Here is a 12,243-nt window from a genome sequence, read left to right on the forward strand (position 1 = left end):
GGTCAATGAATGTGGTATTATGTCATTATATGAATGGTGTTTTTGTGAATGATTATTTTATAGTAGTTTTTAAAGTTAGGACTGCTGCTATATTAAATCGCGTAATGCAGGCGAGACTGCTAGAGGCGTTCCACTTGTTTTAAGTTTTATTTCCCTAAAAAATTGAACATTTAGATATGGGGATTTGTGAGAATGGATTTGGATGCATATGTTACAGGGGTGTATACATTATTGGGTAAATTGTTAATATGATTGTTTTTTTAAATATATCCAGTTATCCATTTCTGCATTATAGTGGAGCATATTGTATCAAACCCAGATGTACAGTAAATTTTTTAGGCTGAATGTTCTCTCAAGGTATGCCTTGGCTCCGTAACACAAAGATGAACAATCAATCGCTATTAAAATGAACTGACCAATCAAGATCAACATAACACGCGCATTTGGCGCAAAATATTGACCATGAACCAATTAGAAGTGTTCTCTCATATTGCTATTCATCGCTAATCTTTGTGTTACGGAGCCCAGATTACACAATTGGAAGTCCAAAATTGCAAAAGCTCCCTACCGTGGGAGGGGGGACACCCACCCTCCTCGGTTGCTCCACTCCCCAGCAATAGTTGGTTCAGTTTTCCACATTTCAAATGTTGGCAAGTCTGTTAATGTCTTATTTCCTATCACCATGCACTGCTCTGAATGTATAACCAACCATGATGATACCTCACACTGTTTCATACACTGTAATTATTGAAATTATTAGGCGGCCTGTTTCTGACTTCATGAATGCAGTATTTGTTGCCGGGGGGGGGGGGCAGTCATATGTATTGCTGTACACACGTGGCCAAATTATTTAAAACCACTCCCTAAACAAGTTTATCACAGGCTTTATTTACACATTTTGGCCCCTAAACAAGTTGTCGCCAGAATATGACCGTGGGAAAAAGCTTGGATAAAAAAAACATACCCTAAACACGTTTGGCTAGTCTTAAAAAAAAAACTTTAGAAAAAAATACTCTTGTTTGACCCTGCGATTAACCATTGACCAGTCTTTCAAAACTACCCCAGGTTTTTTTTTGAAAATTTTCTGTTTTTGATACCCTTACCGAGTGCACACGCGGACCTTAGTGTAATACTATCGTTGCTTCACACTGTGTTTAGATGAGATTGTTGTTTGCTGTGTAATTGATCTTTTGATGATCAGTTGAAAGGCTAAAAGAATATCCAACATTTATCTCTTCCTCATGTATACCCATGATGTACTGTAAATTGCTTCTTTGCTGCTGGCTTTGATGATCCATCAAGCAACAATTATGTTATTTATCAGATCATACCCTCCTCTCTTTCACAGAAAGTTAACATCATCGTACATGTATGGAAATCTCATTAGTTTAATGAGCTTTGAATTGTATCACCACTATGCTTTTGCTTCCGCAGGGAGGGGAATTCCCTTCCAATCATGTAATCTGAACCCCATGTCTGGTATTCTGAACTCAGGTTTAACTTTGTCCATGGTCTAACTCTGTGCTAAATTATGGGAAGCCAGAAATGTCAAAATTTTTATTAAGTTTTATGTTTGTATGTTTTCTGTGCTCTTTCCTGATTCATTGATGGTGAAGACAATCATCTATTTATACTTCCTAGACAATTATGAATGATTTGAGAGCCAATTGAGCTGAAATATGATATCTCTACTGTTAGTGATTTATGTAACAATTGGCTATCCATACTTATACCACAAATTCAAGTTAAACTTGACTTCAGAATATAGGGAGCCATGAACATAAAGCTTGGCGATTGATTATGGGAATGATTTCTACAATCGATTGCATTGATTAATGAATTCGATCAATCGTAGGAATCAGCTCCACTATCAATCGCTGAGCTGTACGTTCATGACCCTGAACGGCCATGAAGAACCCTCCCTTTTTTTTATAGAGGGGTTGAGTGACAACCTTTGGAGGAGAGAGTGATATTGGGTGTGGAATTGGCGGGGCACACCTGTTTTAATTGATTCCATGCGCACAGCACCTACAGGAACGGCATGCCATTCACCGCATTACACGTGTGACCCACCATGTGCTTTACAGACCCAAGTACAGTCAGCCTGCGCATAATTTGCGCGTTCTCTGCTCCGCACTCAGTGATTCCATGTTATGTAATAGGCAGCATTGAAAGATATAAAAAAGCAAAACAAGACATATTGTAGGTAAGTTTCTTCTTTCCCTTGATATTGAATATAAATTCATTGCGAATCTAGATTAATTCAAATAAATACATGTCTTTTTTTGAATTACAGCTTGAGGATGACATAGTTGCAGTTCCTGGCTACCTGACAACTATGAAGAACTTTGCCATGCAACAGAGCACCAAAGACTGGCTTTTACTGGAGTTCTCTTCGCTAGGATTCATTGGTAAGATCTTTTTGAAAAAAGTTTTATTGACTTTTCGGGATTTTGTGATATCAAATCACAGATAATGAAGAAATTGAAAAAAAGGAAAAAAAAACATGACTAAGCTATCACCCCCATCTCTCTACATACAAAATAATTGGTAAGTTCTGTATCGTAATGCTTTGTTTGTAGACCTTTATGATACATTATACAGAAGGATAATCACTATCATGACATAAAAAATTAAATTCTTTTGTGTATGTATTGGAGTAGTATGGTTATGGGTATGAGTTTGAATCTGATTGCTAAGAAAGAAGCAGCAAGAAGACTGAAAGTTCAGGGCTGGCTGCACGGGCAGAAACATTGTTAGCTCTATAAACAGAGCACTAACAGTTGGCCCACTCATATCTTTCGGATTTTAATGTCAAATGTTGATGCAAGATGTAAATTAACACATTTTTATGACAGTAGGCATTGCTGCATTGTGACAGGGGCCTCTGTTAGCGCATTGTTTGTGCTGACAACGTTTCTGTGCGGTTGGTACAGGTCCTCTTCTTTGAGAGTCCTGGGCCTTGTCTTACAAAGTGTTACGATTGATCCAACCAACCTCAATTGTATGGAAATCCATCCATACCATAATTTTTTCTGCTCAAAATTAGCTCAGTCTCCTTGGTAAACAGGGCATCACACTTAATTTTCAAGAGAATGATGAATATTTGCATATACATTTTATCTGAAAAAAAAATATTTTGAACAAACTTGCATTTTAGATATTGATGTTGCTGGGCATCCTTAGTCCTAACTCTTTGTAAGATTGGGCCTTGGTATTGCAGCGAGTGGACACGAACCCAGGTCACCGAATTATGACACCATAATTTGTTTCAATTGAGCTACATTATGTCCCTTCCACCCACTCCCTGATCTCTATCAATGTAGTTTTTTTATTAGCTTGTTATTATAATGCTTTGTAAGTCACCAAGTACCTCACAATTTTAAACAAACAAACACCCACACATACAGAAAAAAAATGCCTTGACTTGTGTCAGGATTTTAATCTTAAGGTGAATCCCATTATAAAATAGCCTACTGCTTCATGAGTCCTGACTGCAGGGGGGGGGGGGCACTTCCATTGACGAGTGGATACCATGCGCAACCATGGGGTCTCGAAAAGCACCCTAAACACGTATTTTCCATATTCTGAAAATGCACCCCTTAACAAATACCGTAATGGCGTCTGAAACCCTACCCTTAACAAGTAGTGGAAACAAAATGATACTCTTTGCAAGTCCTGAAATGAACCCCTAAACAAGTATAGCAATATTTTATTGTTATGTCATGGGTCCGTACGTCAGTCATCGGTTTTTACTTTTACACACCATTACGGTCCCACCTTCCACAGCTCACGCAAATCGGACTCTAAACACGTAGTGTTGGGGCAAAAAGGACATCCTTTATAAAACATCTAATTTTGTTTTATCATCCCCGCAAATTTGACCCTAAACACGTAGCTTTCCTAGCGAAGTAGATACCCTTTATTGTTTTTGTGTTTTTGACACTCTTGTCACGTTACGTACGTACGTAACGTGCCCTTTTTTGTCTCACCTGCGAAGCAAAGTGAGACTATAGGCACCGCTTTTCCGACGGCGGCGGCGGCGGCGGCGTCAACATCAAATCTTAACCTGAGGTTAAGTTTTTGAAATGACATCATAACTTAGAAAGTATATGGACCTAGTTCATGAAACTTGGCCATAAGGTTAATCAAGTATTACTGAACATCCTATTAGAGTTTCATGTCACATGACCAAGGTCAAAGGTCATTTAGGGTCAATGAACTTAGACCATGTTGGAGGAATCAACATCGAAATCTTAACCTGTGGTTAAGTTTTTGAAATGTCATCATAACTTAGAAAATATATGGACCTAGTTCATGAAACTTGGACATAAGGTTAATCAAGTATCACTGAACATCCTGCATGAGTTTCACGTCACATGACCAAGGTCAAAGGTCATTTAGGGTCAATGAACTTTGGCCGAATTGGGGATATCTGTTGAATTCCCATCATAACTTTGAAAGTTTATGGATCTGATTCATGAAACTTGGACATATTAGTAATCAAGCATCACTGAAAATTTTGTGCAAGTTTCAGGTCTCATGATTAAGGTCAAAGGTCATTTAGGGTCAATGAACTTTGGCCGAATCAGGGGTATCTGTTGAATTACCATCATAACTTTGATAGTTTATTGGTCTAGTTCATTAAACTTGGACATTAGAGTAATCAAGTATCACTGAACATCCTGTGCACGTTTCAGGTCACATGACCAAGGTCAAAGGTCAATGAACTTTGGCCGAATTGGGTGTATCTGTTGAATTACCATCATAACTTTGAAAGTTTATGGATCTGATTCATGAAACTTGTACATAAGAGTAATCAAGTATCACTGAATATCCTGTTTGAGTTTCAGGTCACATGATCAAGGTCAAAGGTCATGTAAGGTCAATGAACTTTGGCCATGTTGGGTTTTTTGGTGAATCTCTGTAAGTTTATTGGTCTAGTTCATAAAAAGTGGACATAAGAGTAACCATGTATCACTGAACATCTTGTGCGAGTTAGAGTAGTATTCAAAGTCAGCACTGCTGCTATATTGAACCGCGTGATGCAGGTGAGACGGCCAGAGGCATTCCACTTGTTTGAAAAAGACATCCTTTTTACGTTTTTTGGTCGTGCATGGTATCCACTCGTCAATTGACTGGGATACCTTAGCTGATCAGAACCATTGAGATAACTTGAGCTGATGAAAATAGGCCAATATTGTGTCTGTCAGTGCTTGTATTCTACATTCTCCTGCTTTTATGCATCCCGTGGGTGTAATGAAATGATGGCATCAACCAGCAATTATTCTCTATCTTTTATGAGAAATTGTTTCCTCACGATGGAGTATCAGTCAGTATAGGCCTATGCATACTTAATTTTCTTTGTATTTAAACCTCTATTGGATACTAGAAATTATTTAAATTTATATTTGAGAAAAAATGTATTTGTGAATTTAGTTACATTACTTTATTCTTCAGTGCTGTATTTCCTTTTATAGCATGATTCAGAAAGTAGGATTATCATTACACTATGTTTAATACAAATTTCAGGGATTAAAAATAATCAAATTTATGTTGTCCTCCCCCCAAAAAAAAATAATAATAATTTTGACAAAATTCCATTGCATTTACCCAAATTTAAGGATTTTAATTAATTTCTGCTTTCTTTTAAATTAGGGGGTCTTCCCTATTTTGGATCTAAAATTAGATGTGAAATAAGACAGTTAATGTCATTTCAAAGTTTTGCTTGATTTCACAAACAGATATGCTCTGAATATCACAGATTTCAAATTGAATTCTGATAAGCTGTGGTGGATTCAGATATAGAATTATGAAATTGTTTAGGATTAAGAAGAATTCATAGTTTAACTGGTCACTGTTACAGAATCCAAACAAGAGAGTTAATGATTACAATTGGCTTGATAATGTAGCTCATATTTCATTTTTCCTAGATTTGATAAGAAAACTCGTGATTGAATTATGAGAAATATCAGACAAATAACACCATTTACTTGTAATATCACCGGAAAAAGAAAGGTGTGGTGGATTAACAATCCGCAAACCTTTTGCACATATTCATAATAGCATGCAAACTTTTTTCACAACAAATGATTGTGAAACTTTTAATTTCAATATAAAGTTTCTTTTATTTGTTATCAAATTTGAATGAAAGTTTTGTTGTTTTGCTTGTTGAATTTTATCCTATTAGATATATAGTTTTTTTTCAGTCTGGAGTACAGTACAACCACTCATGCGCCTGTATATGAGTTTGCCAAAAGTGCTTTCTCATTTTTGCATGAAAAAAATCCAACAACTTCTTTCATTTATCACATTTTTTTATTTTTGAAGGTAAACAGGGTAAAATGGTGAATTGAAATTGTGAGGACAGAAAATTTGAAGTAGGTTTATTTATATTCAGTATGTTATAGGTCCTCCCTATTATGAAAGTGATGTGCTGGAGAGAAGTACAGACAGAAATGTGTGAGTATATGGTAAAGCCTATTGAGAAAATGATTTCCACAGGATAAAAAGAGTGATTGAGTGAGTGAACTGTTTGTGTAATAGAGAGAACAAAAGGGAATATTGGGGGGGGGGGGGGCTTTACATTCATGTAGCATACCCTTCTTGATTTGAGGCGAACATTTGGAGGTCCCCATTTTGAGCATGTTTTGGCGATGTCGGCTCCTTCCAGTGTTTTTACCAATGTTGGAAAGCAATTGTTGCCTCCTGAGCCAAGGCTTCATGAGCACCATCTGCCCCACAATCTTGTTCCTCTATCAATAGCAGTTGAAGCAGGGGGTAAATTATACATGCATCCACCCCCTTGGCGTAGGCTTTAGCAAGTCGGCTGTCTGCTGTCATGAAGCTTACAAGTGCGACATGAAGCTACCGGGTGGAATTCATCGGAAAACAAAGATGTTGGGTTCATTGTGTGGATTTCTTTGTTGTGCATCCAGTAGAAAATATGAAGCAAGTGATGCAGTGTTAATGGCCCTGCATTGTAGCAATTTCCATGTGATACCCCATTTATATCTATATGCCAGCTAAATGTTTTGAAGTGAATGGGGACCAAATAAACGTTTGCCTCCTCCTCCTTGGTTTTAAAACGCTTGATAGAATGGTCCCATATCATGATCAGGGGCCTGGGCCCGTATTCCATAAACAAGATAAGCTTTTTGCTTAAGTCTTAGCAATTTGTCTTAGCATTTTGCTTGTCTAAGAAATCTTCCCTAACGATATTCTATAAACTTTAAGACATTTGTCTCAAGTCAGGCGATATGGCTAAGCCAAAGTCTCAAATTCTATGACCTTCAGTGACCTTCTTAATGATAAATTGCTGCAGAGGTCACTGCAACAAACTTGCAAAAATGTGACTAAAGTTGTTTTTTCTTAAAAATTTGGATTTTATTGAAACTAATTACAACTATTATAGTAAGAGAAGAGCATTCATCACACATATATGGTAAGAATTTTTAATTCAACTTATCTATATTTTTGTTAATTACCAAAACATTTCAATCCCAAACCGAGTGACTTGCACAGTTTTTTTGTGTATCAGTCCCATATATTACTTTTCATGTATTGTTTGTCAAAATATAAATTGAATATATTCCTCTCGACATCTTTACTCTAACTTCAGTTTAAGTAGACCTAGGCCCCCTAAGGGAAAACTTTTGTAACTTTTGAGACTAGTCTTGGGTCTAACATTAGGCCTAGATCTAGCCTAGGCCCAATTAGATCTATAATATTCGTCTGTTTGCAGGAGTGTTAAACATTGTGTTTTACTTTTTTTACTAGGCCTAGTTTCATGAAGGCTGCAAAACGTACATGTAACTTTGTTAGTCTAGTTGTGGCATGCCATAGTGGATCGAGCTACCGAGACTGAAGCTATAATAGTATATTAATACATCATATAGACCTATATTAGTATTGGTCTAGGCCTAGAACAACATTCAGGACTTAGCCTGGCTTAGCCTTACTTAGGTCAGGGATAGATTTACATGTAGGACTAGAATAGATCTGACTTAGAGTTAGGCCTAGAATAGATCTAGCCCTAGCCTAGACCAAAAGCTTCTGTCTCCAACTGTATTTTGGTTTTTCTGCTAAACTACGAGTAGGGCCTACGACACTCGACAGTCTAACAACATTACGTTGGACTAGACTCTAATCTCACCAATGTGATATGACAGTAAATGTCAGAAACTTTTAAATAAATTCCCATAAACGACAGTTATTCCTGTCTACAGTGCTACTGCTAGGCCTATCGCTATGGCTGCATTGCTTGCCAACTACGCCTAAACTTAGTTCTAGGCCTAGTCGGAAGTCCTGACCTAGACATCTAAGTCTATGTAGATTCTAAGTAGATCTAGGCCTAGGTTTACTTCTCTTTTAGGTCCATATGTTTGTTTGGAGTTCTTAATTTATACATTTTGGGGAGTTTGTTTAGATCTAGGAGTAGGTTTCTAGAAAACAGGCCTAAAGTAAAGCCTAGACCAACAGCTCAGTCTAGACTGGGGCCTACATTTATATAAAAATTTACTTTAGGTCTAGGCGGCCTAGCCTATAGTAGTATTATTGCTATACTTTCTTCTATTCATTCTAGATTCTATTTCTAGCCTAGCCGGTAGCCCTAACGTTAGGACTGGCTGATCTAGTCAGACTAGTCTACTGTTTGATCTAGAATCTCTAACGTAGGCCTAGATCTAGACGAAAAATAAGACTAAAAGCTAGACCCTATCTAGATCTAGTAGAATTAGAACTACAATATAGGTGTTAATAGTTATAGGTCGAGATCTAGTAAAGTAGAGACTTGTAGACTCTATCAAAATATAGATTCTAGTTCTAAAAAATAGTAAATGTAGGCTAGTCTAGATCTATTCATCTTACAGTAGGCCTGAAAAAGGAAGCAGGCTAGGGATCTAGCATTAAGTTGAATCCAGCCAAATGTGAATTTCTTCTTTTTAGCCCCAAAGTACCGGTACATCTTAGTAAAATCCACATCGACTCAATCTCATTTTCTGGCCTCACTGTAAATCTGTCAAGTTCTTGTCGCAATCTCGGTATAGTTTTTGATTCTCACATGTCTAATCACATTTCTTTTATTTGTAGATCAGTTCGCTACCAATTGCGAAATATTGGTTTTATTAGGAAATACTTGTCTCGACCGGCCACAGAAAAATTGGTTCACGTAACAAATTTTCCAATATAGACTATGTCTTGCAGATCTATACCTCAAAATCAATGTGTGAGCCAACTTTTATAAGAATTGGTTGAAAACTAAAAAGGGTTTCAGACCACAAGATTTTCACCTAATTTCATTATATAATATGTTGTTACCTTGGCAACACGATTTCTGATACAGACAAAAAATATTCTTGCACATTTTCAACTCAAGACTGATGTGTGTGCCAAATTTCATGAGCATCGGTTGAAAAAGATGAAGGAGTTTGAACTACAAGATTTTCGTTAAATAATATTTCGTTACCATGGCAACACGATTTTTGATACAGGCAAAAATATGTCTTAGACAGCTTCAACTCAAGACTAATGTGTATGCCAAGTTTTTAGGAGAATAGACCAGTTGAAAACTGATAAAGTAATTCAATCACAAGATTTTCATTTATTTTTGGTATTTTTTTTGTTACCATGGCAACACATTTTTTTATGTAGGCATAAAATATGTTTTGCACATCTTCACATCAAGACTAATGTTTGTGCCACATTTAATGAAAATTTGTTAAAAACTGAGGAAGTAGTTAGAACAGCAAGATTTATACATTTTTGCCAATATATACCGTTACCATGGCAACACAATTTCCGACACTTGCATAAATGTGTCTTGCACATCTTTTCCTCAAATCCAATGTGTGAGCCAACTTTCATGAGAATTGGTAGAAAATTAATGAAGTATTTTAAACGGCAAAATTTTGGCCATAATATATTGTTACCATGGCAACACAATTTCTGAAAAAGAAAAACATCTTCCACCTCCTTACCTTAAGACCAATGTGTGTTCAAAATTTCATGAAAATCGGTTTAAAAAATGAGGCAGGAGCTCGAAATGCAATATGCATGTAGGTATAAATTCTAAAATTTTGTTGGCTGAATTACCTTGAAAGTAATACAATTAAGACAACTCACAGCTGTCTTAAAGTTAGGGCTAAATTCTTAGCCATGTTGTATTTATGAAATACAGAATCTGCATTTTTAAGAAAAGTTACTTAGCCATTCATCCTATATCTGTCTTAGTTGCGCAAAACCTCTTAGCCAAATTCTAAGACAAAATTCTTAGCCAATTCTTTATGGAATACGCGTTTTGGCTAAGAATTTTATCTTAGACAGAAAATAAGACAAAATGCTTAGATTTTTTGACTTAAGCATGCTTATCTCGTTTATGGAATACGGGCCCTGATGTAGAAAGAGTTGCGTTTAAATGCAACTCCCTATTACGGGTGCTTCATTGGCTGAAAATCAAGTTTCGCAAGATCAGGGAGTGTTTCATGAAAGGACTTGTCGTACGTTTTATCCGACAAGTCTTGTTTTATCCGACAGTTACTATAGTAACAGTTCTTCTCAACCAATCAGAATCCAGGAAAGTTGTTAGTTCTGACAACTTGTCGGACGAAAATGTTGATGAAACGCCCCCCAGGGCTCATTGCATCCATAAAAAAGCTCAAATAGTATGCCCACTTTTCCAGGCAAAAATGCTGTAGCCAGACCGACCCTAGATGTGCCTATCTTTGTCTTGTGAAACCCCTACTCGAGCATGGAATGGGCTGGAGATGCAAGATATGAGCTTTAATGTGTATATGAATAAGGATTTGGAAAAAGAACAGGTATTCACACTTATCTTTAATATTACCAAACCGTAGTATTGCAGTATTATTACTGTGATGTACAGGATAGAGACATGTGGTTGATTAGAGTTGAACAAAAGACATTTTCACAGTATTGAGGAATTCAATATAAACAAAAAAGCTGGAGAAACATGATATTAAACTCATTCAACCATTTAATGTAATGTAAACAGATATAAAATGTATCAATGCCTCATTTGTATCAACAGCAAGCTGTAATTTGAAACATTATTAAAGTAAAAAAAAATATTGAATATACATGAATTATTAAATGCATGTATGAACAAATATATTTGTTTTTTAAGTTGAGTACTATGAAAGTGAATATTGAAATTTATTTATTTTATATTGTGGTCAGTCTTTGATTCTACTCTTAGAATTTTATTGCAAAATCATCTAAACTTTTCATTTTTTTGATTATTTGTGAACACCTTTAAAAATTCCTTAAAACTTCTGGGCGCTGTGACTCTTTGGAATAACAAATACAAGTATAATTCAGTAGCTTTTAAGTGTTAATGCAAAATTGTTGTTATAACAAGTTTTATGTAACAGGCCATGAGTCTCATTTCATGAAAAAATTGATATGATAGCTCAAGTCTTATTTATACTGGAATGTCAACTACCATGAAAACAGTGGAAATTCTGCATTTTGATTGGCTCTTTCAATGAAAAGTGATATTGCAACAAGAGTTTCTATCACAGCAACTTGTTTTTTATGAAATGGGGACCAGGAAATGAGAAGCACTGGCCAAATTAATTCCTTCAATAATGTCTTCACATCTAAGACTGATCATAGAATTTACCTTATTAAGACACTAACTACCAAGTTGTGTAATTCCTATAGACTTGACAGTGACCATCTTGTTTGGGATTTACAAGCAGTGGGTAATAATGTACATGTAAGAAGATTAAAATCAAATGCCCCTGTGTTCAATCTGTGAAAATGAACTATTTTTAACGAGATCAATCAGTTTTCAAGAAAGATTCTATCGTAGAGAGGACTTGATGAAAATATCTTACCTCATATAAAATTACATTGACAGTTCATTCAGATTTCTTGGTTATAGAGGTTCAAATACTGATTACAAAATATACAGTGTATGTTGTATGATACATGGTTGTCATGTTGAAATAACAGGACCCCCCCCCCCTCCATTTCTCATTTTATTCTGTCAGTACTTGACCTTGGTGTGTACTGTACAAGTTATGAATATGCTGTCTCAGAAGTTGAACTTGCTGTGGTAATTGGCTTGTACACTTGAGTTTCATAGTATGACAACCATGCAGGGTCGGTCGGGGGATTAAAGAAAAAGGAAATGAATGGATACTCCAGCTGTTTCTGAACAAGCCTCTTGTTGTTCACTTGATTGCCAACATCCATCCCGGGCGAAAGAAGTTAACACTT

At 36.2% G+C, this 12,243-nt stretch overlaps 1 protein-coding gene across 1 annotated transcript in view; it reads left to right on the plus strand.

The window, feature by feature from the left end:
- LOC121406135 (alpha-1,3-mannosyl-glycoprotein 4-beta-N-acetylglucosaminyltransferase A-like) overlaps nt 1-12,243 on the plus strand; it is an 88,739-nt gene that overhangs the window by 47,605 nt on the left and 28,891 nt on the right. Inside the window, exon 8 of the mRNA XM_041597190.1 lies at nt 2,297-2,411. Within this exon, the coding sequence (XP_041453124.1) occupies nt 2,297-2,411 (115 nt within the window). The remainder of the gene's footprint in view (nt 1-2,296; nt 2,412-12,243) is intronic.

This window comes from Lytechinus variegatus, chromosome 1, assembly GCF_018143015.1.
Source record: "Lytechinus variegatus isolate NC3 chromosome 1, Lvar_3.0, whole genome shotgun sequence".
Taxonomy (NCBI): domain Eukaryota; kingdom Metazoa; phylum Echinodermata; class Echinoidea; order Temnopleuroida; family Toxopneustidae; genus Lytechinus; species Lytechinus variegatus.